At 40.4% G+C, this 23733-nt stretch overlaps 1 protein-coding gene across 1 annotated transcript in view; it reads right to left on the bottom strand.

Annotated features, from left to right (window-relative positions):
* Positions 1-23733, bottom strand: part of USH2A (usherin) — a 530092-nt gene that overhangs the window by 248654 nt on the left and 257705 nt on the right. The window contains exons 33-36 of the mRNA XM_037069500.1: positions 17932-18091; positions 16436-16607; positions 10628-10775; positions 1089-1240 (exon numbers count right to left, since the gene is read on the bottom strand). Of these exons, the coding sequence (XP_036925395.1) occupies positions 1089-1240; positions 10628-10775; positions 16436-16607; positions 17932-18091 (632 nt within the window). The remainder of the gene's footprint in view (positions 1-1088; positions 1241-10627; positions 10776-16435; positions 16608-17931; positions 18092-23733) is intronic.

Below are 23733 nucleotides of genomic sequence, written 5' to 3'. Positions count from 1 at the left end.
TTCTCTGAATGGAGAAGGAAAAGCTGGCCTACTGCCATTCCTGCTTTTAAGAGTAAGTAACCATCCAAGGGACCGGGTTATAAAATACTTAATGGCAATAAAGACTCCAGCTCAGCTCCCCGGGTAGATGATGTTATAGCAGCTTGGAAAGCAACCAATTTCTGAAGCGAAATGGGAGGTGTGATGAAAAATAAGGAAGCACAAATTAAACGGTAGAGCTGTTTTTTTTTTCCAAAGTAATATTTATACAATACACTCTTCAATGAAGACAGAGTGCATTAAAATGATAGAGCATTAGGAGAGATTGCCAGAAAGGATGTAAAACTAATGAGCATTCCCGTTAAAAGAAGGTAAATCTAATTAATCAAGAAAAACACACAACATGAAAATGTGATGTTTTAAAACTAAAGAATGTCATGCCAGTCTATGGAAATTACGTACTACTAATTGTGTTTTTAAAATTAGAGTAGTAATAAAAAGCATAATTTTTGTCAATCTTTCAGCTACTGATGAAATACAGATATATATTATAGATATCTAAAATGTGGCTATCAAAAGCTGATATAAATGTAATTTTAAACACTGTTCTCATGAAGCTATATTACACTAATAAAATTAGAATATTTCATTCTAATAGATGAGGTGAACTCAACCTTTCAATCCATGAGCCCAGCTATTGGGGAGCAATGTTACTCTACTGTGGCAGTGTGGGCTTTCCATTATTTTCACTTTTTTCACCATGAACTTCCTTAGTTGTAGAACCCATTATCAGGGAGAAAAAATGCACTTTAAATATGTAACCAAGTTATGCAAAATTGTATGCCGGCCTGCTAAGCTGGCCAACTTATCAATATGTTTAGAAATTCCAGTGAAACGCTGCTGATTCTGACCTTCACCACATGTGGTCTCGAAATTTATGTTGAATATAAACTCTTCCTAAGTCTTAGGTGAAATTTTATAAAAAGAAAATTCCCCATCCAGCCTGAAAGGCCAGCTGTGCGGAGAGTGTTTGCTGGAACTTACACCTTCCTTGTTCCCCGCTCATGTGCCACTGAACCCACCCCCGGGCTCTACAAATGTGAACTCACCAGTGGGCCCAGCGCACAGCCTTTGGCCGTGCACGCTTGCACTTGGAAGGAATGTAAGCTCCAAGGAGTGAACCCATGGGCGTGGCAGCTGAGTTCTGAGGAATTGTGAATTAATACGCCATCCAGATATAGCCCATAACTAGTGATAACACCTGGAAAGACAATAATTGGCATTTAGTATGACTGATTGACAATGGCCAAGAATGACTTAAAGAAAGCAAGTGCTTCTCCACGTGGCTCCTAATTTCATGGAATGTGGTATTTCCCTGAGTCTAAACTCTGTCTCTTTCCAGAGGAAAAAACAGGCTTTAAACCCTTGACTATCAAATTGTTAAGCTAATTAGTGCAGAGACAGAAATAAAACCCAAGAGTCCCAGGATGGGACTCTTTCCATCGCATCCCATTAACTGCTGTCATTTGTGTTCCAATTCAAATATGAATAAATTAAGCACATTTATAATTTTTATTGCTTTCTAAAATGATATCCTTAATACATGTTCTCTGGAAGTCAAATGACCTTATTTGTTAATGCATTGTATATTACTCAGGAGGTGGCAGGCACGGTTTTAAGCACCTGGTGTGTATGAACTGCTTTTTAACCTTCTGCGCACAGAACTACCACAGTACAGGCAGAATTATTTTTAAAATTTATCCACACCTGGGGACATTTTATTTTTCATTGCTTTTAGACAGAGGGAGAGAGAGAGGGAGAGAGAGAGAGACGGACAGACAGACAGACGGAGACAGAGAGGCATCCATGTGAAAGTGAAACATTGGTGTAAGAGAAACACTGATTGGTTGCCTTCTTGCACACACCCCAACCGGGGATCAAACTTGCAACCCAGGCATGTGCCCTGACCAGAATTAAACCTGCATATTTTTGGTCTATGGGCCAGTACCCCAACCAACTGAGCCGCACCAGCCAGGGCTATGGGCCATATTAGGATCACCATTTTATGGACGAGAAAACTCAGGCACAGATAGATTAGGTAACTTGTTCAAGGTCACACAGTTGGCGACTCCTGGGGTCAGGATTTGAATGGAGGTGATTGGGCTCCAGAATAGACAGACTACGACCTGGCAGCTTAGGCTTCTCATGCAATTAGACCATGTTCCTAACTACAGTGTTGAATTATGTAAACATAGGGGCCTTAAGCAAAGTGCACACACTTATGAGATACTCATGAATGAGCTAGAGAAACTATGATTGGCTGGTTTTAGTGATCAACCACAGAGTATTTCAGAAGGAAAGTTATATGCATTACCATGACATCAACTAGCAGAGATAAAAGACACTGAATGGCTAATCATATAATCATTGACTTATTCAATCAAAACATTCATTATACCGTGGGAAACAGAACTTTGCTTACATGCTAAATTAGAACCTCTTTCAAAGTAAAATTAATGTCACAACAGCCTCCTAGTGTATTCTTGAGAAATTATCTTAAATGTTCCTCTGTCACATAGCTTTCCCTGAGGACAGCTGTCGGGAGCTCATCACATAACACACAGGACATCTCCTGCCTAACCCTTATCCACTTTTCACATTAATTGCCCAACATGACATTTCCTCACTTGTGTATTACTTAGCACCATGCCTGAAACATAGTAGATACTTAATAAGTATTGATTGAATGAATAAATTAATGAACACACAGCAGAGTAAAATATGAACATCTATACAGAGTAAAAATTTAAGGCTATAGGAAAAAGAGATACTTAAGACACCTGGAGCATGAAAAGGAACTTGCTAAAAAGATGATATTGAAGAACAGCTCAGCGACAGAGGCTTTGGACAAAGAGTGGGTTTTAAAACAAAAGACTCTAGCAAATTCAGAAAGCAGGTCCATTTCCCTTACTTCCAGAGTTGGGGGGAGAGGGTTCCTTTTCCGATCACATACCCTGAGAGTTCCACAGGGTGTGGCCGCCTGCATTTCATCTCCTTTGGTCCAGTGTGGCCATGTATGATAATTCTACGAACACTTACAGAAACTATCTGATTTGATGCCATTTAATACTAGACATACAAAAGCACAAATGAATTAAAACTAAGAAATGAAAAGCACATCAGGAGAACACCAAGTATTTCACTGAAAATTTAAGAGAAAAAAATGGATAAAATCACAGTTAAAATAAGGATGAGAAATTGTTAAGAGCCTGGCACTCTGCTAAGCACTCGCTGAACCCACACACACATATGAACACAATCCGTGTGCAAATAACATGTGGCAGGACCTCTTAAAGCAGTTGTAAGACACCTGAAATATCTACTTGACCTACTTTTCAACATTGAAATAGAAAGCACCCAGATCAATAGGTTCCTTTTCTTGCATAATTGGGGAACAGAGAATTTCTTTTATGCTAGGATTATGTGCATAGTTTCTCATTTACCTGACATATTGGGAAATGAGATGTTTTATAGAAGTTCATTTTCATGATGACTAAATCTCATCCCTGAAGTACAAACTTTAAAAATCTGAACCATTTTTGAAGGAAATCTTTTTAGCAAGCACTGTACACCTGCCTTCTTCCCCAGACTGTAATGAACATCATTGAGTCACTTTGTGATGACTCAGACCGAGCATTATGGACATCAAGAATGACGTTCTCTAATTCAGAAATCCCCCCCGGGACTGAGGAGACAGAGGACACTTACCCAGGTCTTATTCTTCACATCACTCAGCGGCTGCACTGTATCACTTCTTGAGTCTACTTTTTGAGTTCTTCTCCATTCTCCCTCAGTGACAGTCTCTCAAAAGTCACTTCTCTGTCTTTGCCTGACTCACTCTAGCAAGTCAACCCCTAGCGAGCCATGCTCAGAAACCAGATAACCATGACATCTGGAACCGTGGATGAAGAAATAACAGAGAGTTACTGAGACAAGGTCTGAGTGTAAAAATGAGTGCATGACAATGAGCTGAGCATAAAATTATGTGAAACTGGTGACAGTTAATTCCACAGCTGAGATTTTTTTCGTACCTAGGATGCATTTGAATTGAGAGGCAGGAGACACTGATGTCCAACGTAAGTGCAGGTGAGATCACAGACAGACACACACACACATACATGTGCATATTCTGTAGATAAGCAATATTTGACAGCATTTGTAGGAAGGGCTGAAAAATCAACTGTAGAACAGAACTGTATAATGAGAACACACTGGGCAAAGGCAGTCTGCCTTGAGATCTTCTGAACATGGCTCGCATTTGCTTTCAAAATGTCTGGTGCACCAAAACAGGGTGTAGCAAAATGGGAATTTTGTTTGTTTACTTTTGACACTCTTAGAACGAAGGGAAGCATTTCACATTTGTCCAGTCCCCCACCATTCTACATGGTGAGTGGGATTAAATGAGATTTAGGGATCTATTGGAGTCTCGGCAGGAAACTTATGGCAACTTAAATGGACAACGGAGGACAATTTAGTGAAGGGACCACTTATGAAGAGAAGGGAAGGGTTAAGGGAGAGCAGTAAGTGATCATAAAGCATCCCCAGCTAGTCAGAGCTAGGACTCCTGGGAGACCAGCTGGCTGGGAGCCAGTAAACATCTCTACATGTGGAGCGGATAGGGAGAGAATGGATGCAGGACCCTGGAGAAAGAGCTGAGGTGTAGGAAGCCCACTGGGTAGGCCCTGGAGCCTGTTGCCCAGAGCCAGGCAGAGAGGAAACCACAGGGAGGAAGATCTGAGGCTGCATTCACCTCCCATCCTCTCCTCTCTTGCTCCTGCTCAAAGACAGACCAACAGTGAACCAGACAGATAAAGAGGCCTATTAACATTGTGCATGAAGGTCAGCCTAGAATCCAGGGCTGAGCAGGGAAGTGTGCAGAGCGGATTGAGAGAGGCAGAAGACAAATACCCAACAAATAAATGGAAACTGAATGACATTGTACTCTACTATATTTTTGTGTTTTCCTTCCTTATTCTCTTAAGCTAATCATCAGTAAAATAATGGTCAGAAAATAAAACATGATGTTATGTGCTCAGGGCAATCAGGTTATTTAATCCAACTCTATAAATTCAGTTTCTTCAATGGATAATCCACAAAATGGATACTTCATTCCCATTGGCTATCTAGCATGAGCAGTTTCATGTTTATCACCTTCCTCCTTCCATAATGGTACAACTTATAAGGTGTTTAGTTTTCACAGGGAAGCAGAATCATAATTGTCCACAGAGCATGTCCACCGGGGTATACATCCTTGTGCCTCCTCATCGTGCTGTGTCAAATTGCATTTCCTAAGGTGCTCATTAGCTTGTCACACATAACCAAGGAAACTCAATACAAGCACAATGCAATGTCGATTTAACACAAGGTACCTCTGTTTAAGTGGAGGAATTCTGTTTACTATAAGAATTAAACAATGATGCTTTGGTGTGTCATAGAAATGACACGCCTAGTGAATACTGACGCTCCCACATATTTGCTTGTTTCCAGGACAGCATGGCGATGTGAATATCAGCTAAGGGCTTCCCTCCGAGGCCCAGTGATGATCGAGTGTGGCAGATAGGTCCCTGTGTGACTAGTTGATCCTTCAATTAAAAGGGAAAAAAAGAGAACGGCTTTCACATGGGGGAGTGATGCCTTATTACTGTTATGCTCTTCTATAAATGGAAGCAGTGCCATCTGAAAAAGACTGTGCTTGGGAAATTCTACCTGACACACCAAGTGGAGGTGTTTCATAAAAGTTACCCGAGGTTGGCTCAAAACTGTCAAGGCAGTGTCCCTAAGTGACCCCCTGAATTCTGTCATCCATGGCTCCTATTAAGACATAGAATTTCCAGGAAAGGAGAGAGAATCACATTCTGACTTCTTAAAAAACAAACATATCAAAATAAAAAGTAAAAAAAAAACAATTATTTCTTTAAAACCAGAGAAAAATAGGAATAGAGATCTTAGGAATGTTGTCAGCACTGAGAACAAGACATGAGACAAGTCAAAGTAACAAAAAAAATTTTTTCCCACATAGCTAGATGGAATCTGACTGTATAGATATTTCTACAAATATTTCAGGTAGAAGTACAGTAAATAAAATCATGAATTTTTTAGTCATTCACATTTTGTTTTGTATTACATTCGTATTTAACTTGCCTTAATAATTAAATTGTTTAATACTTACAAACTGGAGTTTCCACATCTGAATGTGGAAATGACAATACCTATTTCATGGGCAAGCTATGAGAATTAAGTGCCTGGCACATAGCTATAAATGGTAGCTATTATTATTGCTATTATTATTATTAGTCGTGGTAACAGGAAAGAAATCTTTTCTTTGCATGGGGAGTACTTAATTAATATTTACATATATACCTTCATTTATATACATTACAAAAATTTATTTACCTTCTATTATCCCTTAATACCCTTTAGGACAGCAAATATAAAATGTGTATAAAAAAGACCCAGAGTCAATTGGTTTCTCTACCACCCATTCCTGAAACAATGTATATGCTCAAAAAATCAAACTAAACATTTGTTTAATAACATTCTATTGTCCTCATGGTACTATGTTTAAGTTGGCAAAAATAATCAACTTCCTAGAATTGTTTTGTTCTTATTGACATTATTGCACTGTCTTGATACACAACCACGTATAAATTCTTAGTAACTGGATCAACATTTGTTGATTGTTGCTCAACGAGGTTTTTTTTTATGTTTATAAAGTTCTAGTGAAAAAATCTATTTAGATCTATAACTGACTCACAGAGTCAAGATTTTGGAGTCTGGGGTGTCCGAAACCAGGCAAGCAGCCCCTGTGACAGAACATGACCTTCTAAATTCGTACATGTATCCAGACCCACTACATGCTAATGAAGACCCAGAGGGATGACATGGCCACACTCCATGGGTCTCCCCGGGAAGCTCCTTCTCTATACACTTGGTGTTCTGGGACATCTCTACCTTGTGATTGTTTGCTTACAGGAATATTTCCCCCAAGGAACTCCAATACCNCACACACATACATACATGTGCACATTCTGACTGTATAGACATTTCTACAAATATTTCAGGTAGAAGTACAGTAAATAAAATCATGAATTTTTTAGTCATTCACATTTTGTTTTGTATTACATTTGTATTTAACTTGCCTTGATAATTAAATTGCTTAATACTTACAAACTGGAGTTTCCACATCTGAATGTGGAAATGACAATACCTATTTCATGGGCAAACTATGAGAATTAAGTGCCTGGCACATACCTATAAATGGTAGCTATTATTATTGCTATTATTACTATTAGTCGTGGTAACAGGAAACAAATCTTTGCATGGGGAGTACTTAATTAATATTTACATATATACCTTCATTTATATACATTACAAAAATTTATTTACCTTCTATTATCTCTTAATACCCTTCAGGACAGCAAATATAAAATGTGTATAAAAAAGACCCAGAGTCAATTAGTTTCTCTACCACCCATTCCTGAAACAATGTATATGCTCAAAAAATCAAACTAAACATTCGTTTAATAACATTCTATTGTCCTCATGGTACTATGTTTAAGTTGGCAAAAATAATCAACTTCCTAGAATTGTTTTGTTCTTATTGACATTATTGCACTGTCTTGATACACAACCACGTATAAATTCTTAGTAACTGGATCAACATTTGTTGATTGTTGCTCAACGAGTTTTTTTTTTATGTTTATAAAGTTCTAGTGAAAAAATCTATTTAGATCTATAACTGACTCACAGAGTCAAGATTTTGGAGTCTGGGGTGTCCGAAACCAGGCAAGCAGCCCCTGTGACAGAACATGACCTTCTAAATTCGTACATGTATCCAGACCCACTACATGCTAATGAAGACCCAGAGGGATGACATGGCCACACTCCATGGGTCTCCCCGGGAAGCTCCTTCTCTATACACTTGGTGTTCTGGGACATCTCTACCTTGTGATTGTTTGCTTACAGGAATATTTCCCCCAAGGAACTCCAATACCGTCCAACCAAAGATTCGGCAAATTCATCATCGGTATGATGACACATAGGAGGTCATCAAAAATACATTTGGAATGAACAAAGTTAGATTTTAGCAGGTCATGAGGAGGCAGAAGTTGTGTGGCAAGAGAAACGGGGGGTGATTAAGTCAGGAGCACCCCCCTCCCTTCCTGACTGGTGGGAGTGGAGGGTGTTTACCAGTGGGAGCAGAGTGGGGGCACGGCAGAAAGGGCAGGAAGAGAGGCAGAGAAATGAGAAGGCAGCAACTTAAATTTACCAAGGTTAAGATGTATTCTGTTCTCTCTGTTGGTATCATTAGGGAGCCAGGACTCTGCAGTACACATATCATTGCTCAAATGTCATTTTCACAAGAAAAACTAAATGAATTCAATATTGTTAAATACCAGTGGAAAGTACAACACTGCATTAGGCTCTGTGAAGGGAAACGGAAATGAATGATTTGTGGTGCTTATCATCATTAAGGCAAGTTGGACGTGTACCCAGATAAATCTGAGCCCAGGATGAATGAAGTACCCGCCAATGTGAAGGGGCAGACACAGAATAAATGGTCAAGAGAAGAGAGACAGCTCTGCTTAGACTCAAGGAGTGGAAGAATTTTGTGAGAAGACAGAAGGCGCCAGAGTCCTACAGGTAAAGACAGAGAGATGGTAGGAACTGTGAACTCCAATTTGATCATCACAGAAACTGGGGCTCACGGAATTCAGAAAAGTTCCCAAAGCGCACAGTTACTGCAGGTCAGAGATAAGATCTGATTCCACGGCCATGTCTTTGAGTCCTACATCAAACTATAAATGTTCCAGGGTGGCTATAAAGCAAAGCATATCTCAAGGCTATGTAAATGCAAGTTGAGTCACAAGCTGGGAAGATCCAAATGCCAGAATAAACAATTTGGATTATATTCTTCCCTTTTAGCATGCGGGGGGAGGGGAGGGGAGCCCTCAAGAACAGCCTGAGGGACACTTGTTTTCCAATAATCAGATTATCCCTTTCCAGACAAAAGACCATGGACATCAAACACTGGTGAATTTGGAAAACTTAAAGGGAGAAGCAGTGAAGAGAAGAAAAGTAATTTAATGAAACGCTTAAACTTTTTAAATGCCTCATCATTTTCCTACAATAAATACTGTAAAAATTCTGGTAAGATGATGTACTGGACTTTAGAATATAATGGAAGGGTTAACACAAATCACCAAAAATCTCTCCAATTCTTAGTGTTCAATGCACATTTTAAAATTGGTTGTAAGTGCACAAGACATGATGTGCAAAGATTTTCTGCAAGGCAGAAAATATTTCGTTAGTCAACCTAGGATTCCGAGTGCAGCTGTAAAGCCAGTGGGAACCACCAACTGGGATGAAGGCAAGTGTTCTAGCAGGAAAATCACATCATAGCATTTAACAGTATTCCAACGGGAAGAAATCATTATTAACATTTTCATTGCCACCTATGGACAAGGCTTCCTTGTGCAGCGTGAAGTATGGCAAGATTTTTCACTGTTTAATGTAAGTATCAACTAGACATCCGTTTATTTTTATTAGAAAAGTTGTAATAGTACAAGAATAACTTCAGTAGCAGAGATAATTACTCACTTTAAGTATTAGAGCTCTTTCCACGACCTCAAATATATCTACTGCACTTGCCAAAAGTTTAATTAAAATGAGATGACTGGAATAATTAATAACATAGTAAACATAAGAAAAACTAATAAAACTGCAATTTTTTTCTTTTATTCTTTTTAGCTGTGCTGAAAGAGGCTATTTCAATGTTCAGTAATGAGTTACTTAAAACCATTTCTATAATATAAAAAGTCTTCTTGATATTTGTCTTAAGGAGGGACAAAAAGGTGATGTTATATAAGCTTCTGTGGTTTTGAACAATGACACTATGCTGTGTGAAGTATAAAAATACTTTCAATCCATGAATAAAGCAATTCCTACCCCACGTGATTACAAAAATTCTTTATGAAGATGTTATTTCAGCAAACTTGAAGTGGTTAACTTTACTCGCTAAACTATGCTAAGAGGTGTACACTTAGTAATATGCACAATCCCCTTCAAACAAAGTATACATGTATATATATTTAATGTATGCATTGTTAAAAAACCGTATGCTGAAATATTTATAAATAACATATGGAAAATACAGAGTTCCCAGTGATCTCTTGATAAGCTTACTAAATCAAAAGCATTTTGAAATACACTATGGGCATGAACTTTCCACCCCTCTACACTCAGAAGAAGTGGGTGACTGTCAAAAACAGGAAGTCACTGAAAATCCAATGTCATTGTCACAAGGGCCTTCTCAGGGAATCCCCTGCTTGCTCTCTTTACCTCTCAGGGAACGTATTACACGTAAGATGCAGTACACAGGAACTATCAAAAGGGGGCACCTTTGAGCCACCAAAATTGTGGGAGCCTAAAAACCAGTCTCCCGAATACAGACAAGGATACTATCTCAGGTATTTTATGTGCTAAAATGATCCTTAAAAATGAAGCACCACCTATAAGCTGCCATTTGGAATATTAATTTACCTTTGCTAATCATCTTTTTCACTTGAGGCTAAAAGGGTTCACTCACCATTCGGATACTGAGGCTCAGTCCAGGAGACGTTGAAGGAGTGGGGTGAATAGGAGTGTACGCTGGGGGCGGCCACACCCTCGGGTGCGCTCTCCGCAGTCTGGGCCTCGCTGGCCCCGCTCAGCGTGCACCCACCCCCCGTGCAAGCCTGAACAGAGATGGAAGGAGAAGAAAAGCGCATTTCACTTTGGGTCCCAAAAGTTTAGATAAACATGGAAGAGAGAGAATTCATCAGATGAGTTTCAGATTATTTGAAATAAAACTCCCTTTACCGCACAAAATACATTTGTTTCAGTACTGAGGCTTGACATTTAATTAGTGTTTTTTTTTTTAATTTTTTAAGGACACGAGACAGCCATCTTCAAAAATTAGTTAGAAAATAACACAGAATGCATGGATGTATGAAATAGACTATGTCCTAAGTCTGAGCCTAGAGACAGGGCACACGGGAGTGGGCCAAAGCAGGTCACAGGTGGGAGTGTGCAAAGCACAGGGTTTATTCACTATCATTATTTATTAATGAGACTTTATGAGCAAGTGCGAACCTACTGTTGCCCACATCTGCATAGTGAGTGGGTGAAGAGCCCTTACTAACTTCGCCTTGTACGAAGGTCCCTATTGTAGAATGAATTTGACACGACATGAAAAAAGTCCTAGAGACCAAAGACTTCTTCAGGAGAAAACAAGTGATTTCTGAAAAAAAAATATGTACAGAAAATATACCTGCCCTTTCTTTACTATCGTGTGGCCAATATAGCAGTGTAATTGAATACAACAATATTTCTCATAAATCAGCAGCAAAGAGGTCATTGAGTGACTGCTTAATGCCTTAAAGGGTCAAGTCAGACTTCTATGCAGAAGGAAATGGGCCTTGTTAAACCACTGACAAACTTAAATGGACCACAGAACTTCCCCTCCGCCTGTCCCCTACACCAATTCCCCACTAAGGTAGTAGTGCTCATGCCAAAAAGAGAAATGTGGGTGTTAAACGTATTTGGAAACCTTGGTGCATACTATCCTAAAAAACTGCAAAAAATCCTCAAGTAAACGTTTAAACGTGTTAGGAAAATATCTGCATTCCCTGAATTGCTGGATAAGCATATCTCCAGGAAGCTGAGACAGGCACATAGGCTGTTTCTAGACTAAGTTTGCTAGCAAATATTAGCAATTAGGTCTTTATATAAATATCACAGATATTTGAAAACTATACTTAAGCTTTGTTCAAGCATCTCTCTAGGTTGCAACTGTAATTTGCACAATGGAATTTAAAAATCTTAAAAAAAAACCCTACTTTTTTTTTTTTTTTACCAAATTAATAAGAAAAAGTAGCCAATTCATAGAACAATGCAAAAAGCAGACAGTTACTCAGTTCATTTCCACAGAAGGCAGATATCACTAATATAAATGATTAAAATACCTCTGTATGTCTCTAGGCCTGTCCCTGATTTTCAGTGTGATAATGAGGAATGGCCTTTTGATACTTAAAACAGCCCATATTCTTTCCCCTAAAGATGGGAGAAGGCTGACTGATTTTTAATGATCTTTTACGCTGAAGGGTAATATTGCAAAATTATTGCAAATAATTCATTAAAGGTACAAATAACAACACACAGTCCATTGACATGGAGCTCAGTCTCACGGGCTGTTTAGCCCATGTTTGCAGGATAAGTTCTCGTCAGCACACGCAAGGTTCAGATGGGATAGACTGGGGCCCGGGCATGAAACTGCATTATGATCGGGGGGACCTCATTAACCTCTGTGGGTTCCCTCTAATTCTCAGCCGCAGTCCGTGCATACACATGCCAGGCAGACGCCACCCTCCTCCTGAGGATGAGCCTCTGCAAATAAAGAAGAATCAATTGAGCTTGTGGTGAAACCCTGACTTCAAGCCTGAGGACACGTCGCTGTGAGCCCAAGAACAACGATCTGAACATTAAAATGGAAAAATCAAATCATCCCCAATGTGCTAAAAGTCCACCAGAAAATGTGGCAGGAAGAGAGGCCATGAGGGACAGCTGTGTTATCATCAGAAAGCGGTCAAAGGGGCCTTCCTTCCAGTCCTCAGAGGGAGATAAACTCATCCTTTGCATTTCCTAGATTTTTTTTTCCCCTTGGGAGGGAAAAAATATTGCAGCATCTTATTGGTAAACCCTTAATGCAATGGGATTTAATTCTGATAGTCTGTCACTATATTTTTTCATTAATAACTTAAGACTTTTCCCTGCTAACTCTGCCCAAAGAAATAGTAAACTTTGTGATGTAAAATTAAATATAAAAAAAAGAACGTGGATTAAAATTTACTTTGTTTTGATCATTTTAGGATGTCCTCTGGGATAAACAAAGACATCCTCTGCTTTGGAAGGACTGCTTGTTTGGGTTGTCATGAAAGACCCATAAACGAGTAAAGTAACAAAGAACTTCTTAAGAATCTAAACAGTTCATGAGAGAATTTGCCCTGTAAATGACACAAAATGTATAAAGGGGCTGCTGAAATAACAAAATTACCTGTAAAATATTATTCCACATTTTTTGGCATGTATTTGGAGGTGTAAAGAGCAGGGTCCATCAGCAAGGAACACAGGTCCTTAAGGTTGCTTCCCCATTGATCTAATCTAACTGATATCATCTAAATGAAATTGAACCAATCAGTACCTTGTTTGACCTGCCAGTACCAGGGGCCACTGCATTCAATGCAACCGAATGCTTATTAAAATTCTGGCTTGGGAAATCTAAAGAAAATAGTGGGAATGGATAGAGGTGGCTTTATGAAACTGCAAAGTCTTTTAAACTCTGAGCTATCAAAGCAATGTGTTTCAACCCATCTCTCTAGCTTTCATCAATGACGACCATTAACAAAAATGCAAAGTCAAAATACTACCCTGAATTGATGAGAAACTTGACCCAATAGGGAATTCAGTTTTAATCTAATGAAATGCATAACTAATAACATCTATTAGTTATTTTTAAAAACATTACTATTAGGAACATTGAAAACTAGCTTTCTCTTTCCAAACATTTGTTTTCAGATAAGTTGGGTCTGAGGATGTTAAGAATGCAGCATGTTTTAAAGTGTGATGAAAGAGACCAAGGCCAGATTATCTACACATGACCTTTTGAAAAGCGAAGCTTATCATTTCCAAGAATCCTTTCAGGAAATGCATTTAACACAATGTTCATTAAGAGGCAAATGTCTAGAAGAAATATGAAAATGATCAGACCACACTTATCCTGATACTTGTCTCACTATCTTCTTCATTTAATTGCTGATATTATTGCTATTAGGGACTACCACCCTTCACAACATCATCTGTTGAGTATAAGAACATGGTATCCTGTTTCTTCTAGTGAAAAGAGTGTAAGTTCGGAATCACACAGCCTCCAACTCTTACATTTTACAGCAAGTCAATTAATTTATATCAGAAGTCTCAGATTCTTACTGAAGTAGATATACTTGGGGTCCGGTCATTAAAGAATTGTTTGCTGAGTGCTCAGTTCCCACCACACACTGAACTTGACTCTGCAGACAGAAGTTTGAAAGACATGGCCCCTTCTCTGCGAGAGTTGATAACCCAGGCAACATGGGCAATTAAACGAAGACACATGAAGTAACAGGTTTCCTCTCGGTCTGGAGGAAATCACAGTGGTCCCAATTCCCCTGTATTTGCCACTATTTTAATGTCTACTCAAAGGCTCTGATACCTGCATGTTTTGTTTTCCAACACTTCAACCTGCTAAGGTTCTATAAAGCCAACTCCACTTAGCTGAGAATCTATCTCCATCTACTAATCTAATGACCCTGAAAGCCAGTTATTATGTTTAAACTATGCAACATACAATAATCCCTCAATTAATTAAGATGAACCTAAAACATTCTGGTTCATTTAATTAACTGGTGAATGAGTAAAAAAAAAACCTTTTTGTTAAATATTTCCCAAACATAAATTAGTGTATTTTCTGCCCTGATAAATACAGCCAAATAAAAAATAATAAAAAACGTGAGCAAATTAATTAACAAAAGTTAGGGCAAGACTGCCACATCTGTATGACATCTTGCACCAACATTACTCAGTGGTAGATGGATCCTGTTTGACTCCATAGGATATTGTTCAGGGTCACCTTTTTAGCATCATAGAATTTTAGGGCTTGGAAAACATAAAACTCAGTGCAGTTAAGTAAATTTGCCTCAGTCCACATAGGGGCAAAATCTGAATTGAAACTCGGGAGAGTGGAATCATAACCTAGTGGTGTTTATTTTTCAAGGTATCATAGATTTATAAAACATAAATGATTAAGGGCTTCTTTTAGATTGTATGTATTTAATGTTACAGAGAGGGGAAGGGGGGAGAAAGGGAGGAGGAGAGATATTGATGTGCAAGAGAAACATCGACTGGTCGCCTCTCACACATGCCCCAAGGGGGACTGGGCCCTCGACCCGGGCATGTGCAGTGACCGGGAACCGAACCGGCTGCTTTCTGCTTTGTGGGATGACACCCAACCAACTAAATCACACCAGTCAGGTCAAGGGGGTTGCTTTCATTGACTGCAGCGCATATCCTAAAAATGGCCTGGAGGGTAGGCCTGTTCCTTGACCTTTGCCAGTCCCTAATAAAAACCAAGGGCATGACAATTTCTGTTTAATTGTGGTTGCTTCTAAGAAATAGAGAACTTTCCAGATTTTAATATTACAACTGTTTTGAAAAGAGTGTGGATTTGTGTACTAGCCTTTGAAAATCAAGTTCATATATTTTTTACATCGTGGGTAATAGAGTGATCCAAGCTGCTGTTCATAAATACATCTGTGTGCTGAACACCTAGGCACATGGAACTGGCTCTGAACAGGACTTTTAACATTGTCTGGTTGCCCTTGTTTTATGGTGTCAGGTCAGACACTTAGCAACAGTTGAATGTAGTTTATTTGCTCGTGGTATAATATTTAGAGCACTCAAGAGCATGTTAAGTAAAATGAATGCATACACAGTGTCTACATAAATGTAAATTTATTCATAATCAAGAGCAGAATATTTTCTATGGCATTTATCAAAGCAAATACCCTTATATAGATATTGCTATAAAATGAAGAGTGTGTTTAAAACAAATAGGGACAATCTCATGTTTATATTCAGTTATTTTCAGATGTGCTATTAAACTTAAAAAAGATTACATTTCATCAAAAAACAAAAGGGACTACTGCGTATAAATTCCACCGTAATATCAAGGTCTTTAAAAAGACCTTTGTATAAAAGTGCTATTTTGCATGAAAAAATTTGCTATGGTCTGTCCAAGGAAACCTCTAAACTATGTTGATTCTAGGGTTTTATTAGTGATTGTTCATTTGAAATAGAAGAGTAATGTAAACCAGAACACAATAATGAACGAGAATATCTGGGGGTCATTTAAAGCTTAATTTACAAAATAAGACCTAAATTTTTACACTGTGCATTGTTTTCAAATGAATACCATCTCCTTGGGGAAATAACCTTATTAATTCACACATTTTAGAAAAAGCCCTCAACAATCATGACATGCTACAAATAATAAAAAAAAAAAAGAACGAAATAATTCCAGATGACTCTCAATTAGATTTTGGAAAACCTACTACTCAGATTGTTATGCTATCATTTTCTCATAACATAAAATAATGTAGGTATTAGATCAGCATCATTCACATTTAGGATGTGAAGTGAGTGTTCAGTGTGAAGAGCAATACGTGAGTTTTTTGTTCATTTGTTTTTGTGAGGGAGGGAGAGAAGATGTGACACAGAGAAGCAGCAAGGGGCAGGGAAAGAGATACAGGTAAAGTGGACTGACCCCCAACTTGATGAGGTATTTAGTGCCAGGCAAAAGGTGTTGTAGTCTGTGATCCTCGAAAAGCTCTGTGCTGTTATAGATGACATCCCAAATCGTAAAATCATGCACGTGATTTGAAATATATAATACATAGCGTTCCAGAATTCCATTTACTTTTCTGGGTTGTTTCCACCTAGGAATGGAAAAATACAGCATGATCATCATCTCTCATTCAAGTCAAGTCTGAAATGTGCCCAATTTTTATAGGACACATATGAACTTGAATTTATGCCACAGTAAAACTACACACTGAAAGCCCAAAAGGGCTTTCCTTTAAAAAAAGAACCTTGAGTAGTCATGAAATGTCTCTTTTGAATGGTTTAAGGAAAATAAGTCACAGTGCCTGTTCTCCAGTTACTTACAATTTTTATTAGCTAATCATACAAAAACGTGTGAGTGAGCACTTGATTTTGAACTGAAGCCACAGAACAATAACGGAAAAGTCAAACATCTGAGTGCTCCTGAGAAATGGGAAGGGGAGAGAATAACGCAATTGTCTTCAAAGAAGAGGAGACCGAACAATCAGCACACAGCTATAGAGTGCAGAGAAATTGTGGGGACGGAGAACTTCAGGAGGGAAGTCAGACTTCTTGAATGAGAAGATGCAGGACCAAGACACACGACTGTGTCCTTGATAGATGGGTCGGGCTTGGTAGGAAAGGTGGGGAGTACTTTGCCTGAGGGTTACAGAGTGTCCGTGGGAATGAATAGGCAAGTCATGGAATGGACAGAAATTGGTAAATGGAGAAATACTTAGAATTCTAGCTAGGATATCTTTTGGGGTCAAAAACGTGAGATTGGCTTGGGGGAAAAGGAAAGCCAACGGGACAGTTTAGATTTGGAACAATGGGATATGACTAATGTTTTTTTCTGCTTAAATAAATACTTAGTCCAAACTCTTCTTTCATCAATGAGAAAACTGGGGCCGAGAGAGATGAATACAAACAAGTATTAACTGGTGATAAAAGAGTTTTTATCAATACTGCAATATACCCAGTACTTCTTGCATTAGAGAACAGATAAAAATCACTAATGTCAAAAATAATCGGAACATGACTAGATGTGAAAGTTCCTTTGTGACCTTAAAGGAAGAGGAACAAGAAGGTCCTAGTTCATCCTCAAACAGTAAATGCATATGTGAACCCTGTAATTCCACATTATTACAAGTGACACCTCGCCCCTAAAAAGCCGAGGCGGACGTGAAAGTGGTCAGTTGCCTCTTTATTGGAGTGTGCACAGAAGCTGTGTACAAATGTCGCCTGGCCTGATTGCACAGAGACAGAATGGAAATTAAGTTGGCGAGTGATGATCAAAGGCTCCCAGGAACCACTGAACTAATCACTCCCATGCATTTAATCACAATAAAATTAATTCTGTGTCACAAACCTTTCCCTTGATTGAACTCGCTGAGATTCCTGCGTGCACCTCTGTGTGACAGAGACAATATTTCTACTTACTGTGCGTGCATAGTTCTAGGATCCAGGACCGTCAGGGTTGGGGGGTCCATGTGCTCTGGTGGCAGCTGTGCTGTGTGCAGTGTGACCAGAGAGCTGTTTGTACATCCCACATGTGTGCACGCGCGCAGTAGAAACTGGTGGGGCGTAAACACTGCTAAATCTAGGGCACACGGGAAACAAGAATTTATTTACAATTATACATCTTAACCCAGAGCTTTCACCCCTCCTCTACGTTCCTACTTAGAACTGTTAAAGCAAAGCTGAAAATAAGAATCAATAGCCATCAAAGTCAATAACAACAGTTTGTTTCATCCCTTACATATACTATTGGTATTTTTAAATGGACAACTGTCAGTCAAACTACTCAGTTAACCTTTTCATTTTAACAATTTGACTGTTTTCTTGAATGTCTCTGACCAGGTACATCAGTTTCTGAGTGTAGAGTTAGCTCCATGGCTCTGTTAAAAAAATAAATGAGACATTCAAATTATTTTTAAAGCACATTTGAAGACAACAGGAGTTGCTTTTGCAATTCAAATATGTAGCTTATAACAATACCTTTGAGCTCATAATTCCTTTTGCTGAATTCCCTTCTTTCCTCTATACCTGGCCAGCTATTATTTGACCTTCAGGCTGTCCAGGCTCAGGGCAAATGCCTGTTTCTTTCTTAAGATGTCCCTAACACATTCTGTCGTGACCTCTGGCACGAGATGGAGCTCCAACCTTCTCCTCTGCCTCCCTTGGTGTTGGCACACACACCTTCAGCATAACACTTGTGACACCGACATAATGACCTGTTTACACAACTACATATTTGGTCCATCAGAGTGAACTCTGTAAGGGCAGGAATGGTGCTAGGCTCATTCTTCATCCTCAGTGCCTAGCACAGTGCCTAGTACATTGTCGGTTTTGAACACACGCATTAGAAAAATCTGTTTACTAATGCAGTGCTCAAGAGTTCCTTTGCCAAGGTACTCAGTGATTTTGCTGAATGAATCGACCCCAAGTTGTGTCAACTTTAACAATGATCATGCTTTTTTGTACTTGTATGGATGCCCAGACATAATTCTCAAATAACAGTGCTTCATTAAAAACCAACAACAATAAAACAAGAGACGGAGGTACACCAAAATGTCAACAGTGGTTTCTCAGAGTGACGGCACAGGGGTGATTCAAATATTTTATGATGTAGAGTTTCAAATTTTCTAGGACATCCATGTGTATCACAGATGGAGAAGAGCCAGCCACGGGACCCCAATACGAACTCATCACTGAAGAAAGCCCAGTGCCAGCCTCACAGGCACCTGCTCACAGCTCCTACGTCACGCTTCGCCTTTCCTCAGTGACGTCCGCACTGGCTCGGGTTCCTCTTCAACCACACTCCCGGTGTTGGGCAACTCCGAGGTCCTCAGTAATGACTCATCCCCGAATCTGGCCTCACGTTCACTCCCTCAAATGTAATGTCCTTCATCTGGACTTTGTGTTTTCGACATCCAGCCTAGTTATTTACACCCACCGCTTGGTCATTTCTGGAACCGTTTCCAAGATTCTCAATTTAAAATCTCTCCTCTCCAGCCATGGCCCCGTGACCTCCCACCTCTCTTTGCTGCTACGCGGGTCCAGTCTGTTCTTTCCAGAGCATTCACACCACTTGCTGTTCCTGACTGTGATCCCTGATCACTCATTTCAAAGGCACACTCTCCAGGCCTCTGAAGTTCTTCATCTCCACAACGCTCTTCTCCATCAGCGGCCTCAATCCCAAGCCCTGGGTAAAACTCATCATCTTATTTCTCTAGTACGCCACCTCTCTGTCAGATGGGGCTGGGAGACACTGCTGCACAGGCTGAAGAGTCTGCTCTACTTTTCAGTTTTCTCATTTGAACTGGACCCTGGGCACTTCTCAGCAGTTACTATCTCGTCTCCTTGTTTCTTCCTTTATTGTACTGGCCTTTTATTATTTTTTTGTCTCCTTCCATGGTTGGGCCAGTTCTCTGGAGGAATGGAGTGGGGTCTCCAGTGGAAGCCCTCAGGTCTAGCTCCCTCTGAACTCCTACTGCGTTTGGTATCCGTGCCACGGGAGACCAGATCGACCTGGTTTTCTTCCTGTACTTCCCTGCCCCTGATCCCATGTCTTTCCCTCACTTAAATTCTTCTCTAAAGAAAGAAGGGGACAGAAAATGCATATGATCTGGGGAAGTGGGACCCCAATGCCTATTTGCAAGGTAAAGCTCCAGGCAGGGGACAGAACCCAGCAAAAGATGACTTTGGAGTATGCCAGGGGGCAAGCAGGATGCCTGAAAACACCATGGTGATTTTCGTTTCCGGAGGGTGACCTGGGAGCCACCAGGAGCCCTGCTGCATCTGAGGGGGTGACCTCAGGAGGGCTCCCTGTGTACAGAGGAGGCGACATCCTGGATGGGTGGCCACATGCCCAACGCCAAGAAGCCACGTAAGGCCCTGGAAGCTTTCACACCTTTGTGGGGTGGAGAGACCCCAAGAGTGACTGTGGGGAGTGATGTCAGACATTCAGCCAAGTTACAGAAATAAAGACGCAGATATTCACAGATGTAGAAGGATAGGTGGGTCTCGTATTAACTGAGATTTGTAAATGCTTCCTGCTCACCTCGCACTTGACTCGTGCTTATGATAACCATGCAGCCAAGACTTTCAAACCTGTGTGCAATTAAAACTGATTTCCAATGGTGTGTCTGGTTTTCTTTTTTAAAGATACATTAAATCACAAAATAATCACTCTATCTGGTTTGGGAAATCCAATGCCACTGCTACAATGGGAATTGAGGATTCTCTTGGGGTTCTCGAAAACTATAAACTCAACAGGACAAAGAAAGCCAGTCTGATTAAGTAGCTTTTCTGACTTCCAAGTCATTTTTATGCCTGCACTGTCCACCCCAAAATGGATTATTCTTAATGTGTTTCTATAAGAAGATGAAGTGTCACTGGTGTCCTTTGAATAAGGAGGCACGGAGAAAAGAAGGGAACAGAACACGGCACGACGCACGTTAGAGGGGGCTGCCCAGGTGACCGGATGAGGAAATCCTTGGTAAAAGGGGAGGAGATAGTGAGAAAAATAGGAAAGAAAACAAAACAAGAGGAGGCCCAATTAGGTGGGGCAGGTAGGGGGGTGGCTTTGTGAGAAAGAACAGTCAAAATGGTAGATATTTTTTCCCAAGAATTTGAAAAACTGAAAAAGAAGGTCCCAGGGGAAGCAGGACTAAGGCGTTGTTCAGGGCTGAAGCCCTAAACAAACAGCAATTTCAAATTTAAAACCAAGAGGAACAGAAGACTAACGTTCCTGCCCTAACGGTGGCTGATTTGGTGGTATGTCTCCACAGACGTGACCAGGCCCTTCTAGGGCAATGTCATGGATCAGCGGATCCCAGCAACTGCAGGCGGGTACGCAAACGTGAGTGGAGTCCATGGAGGGTGGGGGAAGCCAGAAAACAGCAGGCCACTGTGTGTCAGAGCCCCCAGCAACACCATACTGCTATCCATTTGCCTGATTGCATCATTTGCATCAGATCAAACAGAGAATTTTGAATGAGGAGAAAAACAGATCAGTCCAATAGGCAGCAGGACTGGATCCCTGGGCACTGTGCAGAAATGCACCCCCCTTTCCCCCCCAGGCCTCCCCCCACCCCGCCCCCGCTCAGCGCATGGAAACCTCACCTATTACTGTCAGGCAAACTATAATTTACAATACTATCCATGAATTATATGCTGTTTTACAATTGATTTCATGCTGCTGTTCAGAGAATTTCATTGATCTCAATTTATAAAAGGAACCAATAAGTAGGCAATGATTTTCTTTTAACTCCTGGTGTAAACTGAGGAATTTTTATCTTCTTGCTGGTGCCTCCCGTTTGAAAATTGCAAAGCAGTTCTCGCTTCTTGATTACCTAATGCATGCTGTCCAGTAGTTTGGCTAACAACTTCCAACTAAAAACGAGCGCTTCTTCTCTCCGCTCCCGTCATCCTTCCCCCAAATCGTCACCTGGATGTTTAAAACTGTTGGAGCAATATAGGTCACTACGGACCATATCTCCTCTGTCATTAGGCAGCCCAACCTGAGAACCACTTCCAGGTCACACCTCAGTGAGAACAGGACTTGGACGGCCGACCCACAATGTGGCGTGTTTTCCGCAGAAGTCTGCAGAGCGATGCGCTGGGCCAGGCTGCATTCACCTCTGCCACTGGGCAGCCCTTGCTTCCCAGAGGCTTGCTCAGCCTTCTGGGTCCAGAAAACTCAGACTCTGACCTTGTAATTAATAAAAACAGAGCTTTTCTTTAACCAGAGCATCATTGTTCTCCTGTTCCTCGTAGAAGCTTTAACTTGTAACCTGATTCCCTTTCGGCCAGATGAGCAATTACCCATTGCCAACATCCAGTTCTGGCCTTTCAAACTAATTTGCCCTGGTGTGTATGGATGTGTGTGTATATATATACACACACACACACATATTTATTTGTTTATATTTATTTATGTAGTTTGGGTGTATAGCCAAACTCATTTTCTACTTTCACTCACAATGTTTTCCACCTCATCAGAGAAATCCACAAATGCCCCTTTCACGAAAACCCTGTTGAAAGTTTATATTATTCATGGAACGTCTCCTGATTCTCCCCTATGTGTGCACAGTTTATATTCCATTTAGTTGCCTTTCTAAACAAACACATCCCCGTGAGCATCCTTGCCCCAGCTGCACGTCCACATGGGGGGACCAGCTCCCCGGGAATGAGAATGCGCAGTCTCCCAGGCTTCCTCTTACAACTCCTCACCCTCTGGACCCTCCTGATGGCGGAATAGCGAAGGCCAGGTCGCAGTGAGAAGTCTCACTGTACGAAAATGGAGACTGGTTCCCCTATGAGGATAGGAGGTGGTGGGGTGGTGGCCTGCTAGGAGTTGACAGTCACCAGTATGGAAGGAAAAAATAAGGACTGCTGCTGTCACTTTTGCTAATGAGGATGGATATTTCCTCCTCCTTCTCTTCTCTTTGGTGGCTGGGGAGGACAGAAGGCTTACAGGACAACTTCTTAGGTAACAGTGCTCTCTGCCAGCTGTCTTCCAGCCTGGGTCCCTGAGTACCCCAATACTCAATTTACAGCAAATTATATTATATCGAGCCCAATGGTTTTTTTCTTGGTTACTTTTATACTAATATACCCCTAGAGCAGTTCCATCCCCCTTTCCATTCTCTCTATACACACCCCCACGCCAGTGCAATCTACTTTGTTTATGGAGTATGACAGAATTAGGGAGTCAGTAATGGGCTTTTGACTTTTACAAATGCCTACAACTCACAAACCAAAGAGAGAGAATTGTGATGAACATTCCAGCAATATTTCTGAACAAATTTTAGTCATGCAACTTAGCTAAATATTTCATGCCAAACTAAAGGTTTCCCTCCACCCCAAATTTAGGTTCATAGTTGCTACTATCATATTCTTTAATAACCTTAGGAGCCAGTTACTATATTGCAAAATAATACTCAATTTATGTGACATATTGTTAATCAACAGAAGTTAATGAGACATAATGAGAATGGTAAGTGTCTACCTGTGGCAGGGAAAGAATAGTTGTTAATGAGCCCTGGCTGGCGTAGCTCAGTGGACTGAGCATGGGCTATGAACCAAAGTGTCGCTGGTTCGATTCTCAGTCAGGCCACATGACTGGATTGCCGGTCAAGTCCCCCTTTGGGGGCAGATGAGAGGCAACCACACGCTGATGTTTCTCTCCTTCCCTTCCTCTTGCTCTAAATATAAATAAAAATAAAATCTTTTAAA

Source organism: Sturnira hondurensis, unplaced genomic scaffold (genome assembly GCF_014824575.4).
Source record: "Sturnira hondurensis isolate 20B ecotype Veracruz unplaced genomic scaffold, ASM1482457v3 Scaffold0018525, whole genome shotgun sequence".
NCBI lineage: Eukaryota > Metazoa > Chordata > Mammalia > Chiroptera > Phyllostomidae > Sturnira > Sturnira hondurensis.
Note: the sequence above shows the minus strand (reverse complement) of the source record. Positions and strands in the feature narration are given on the sequence as shown.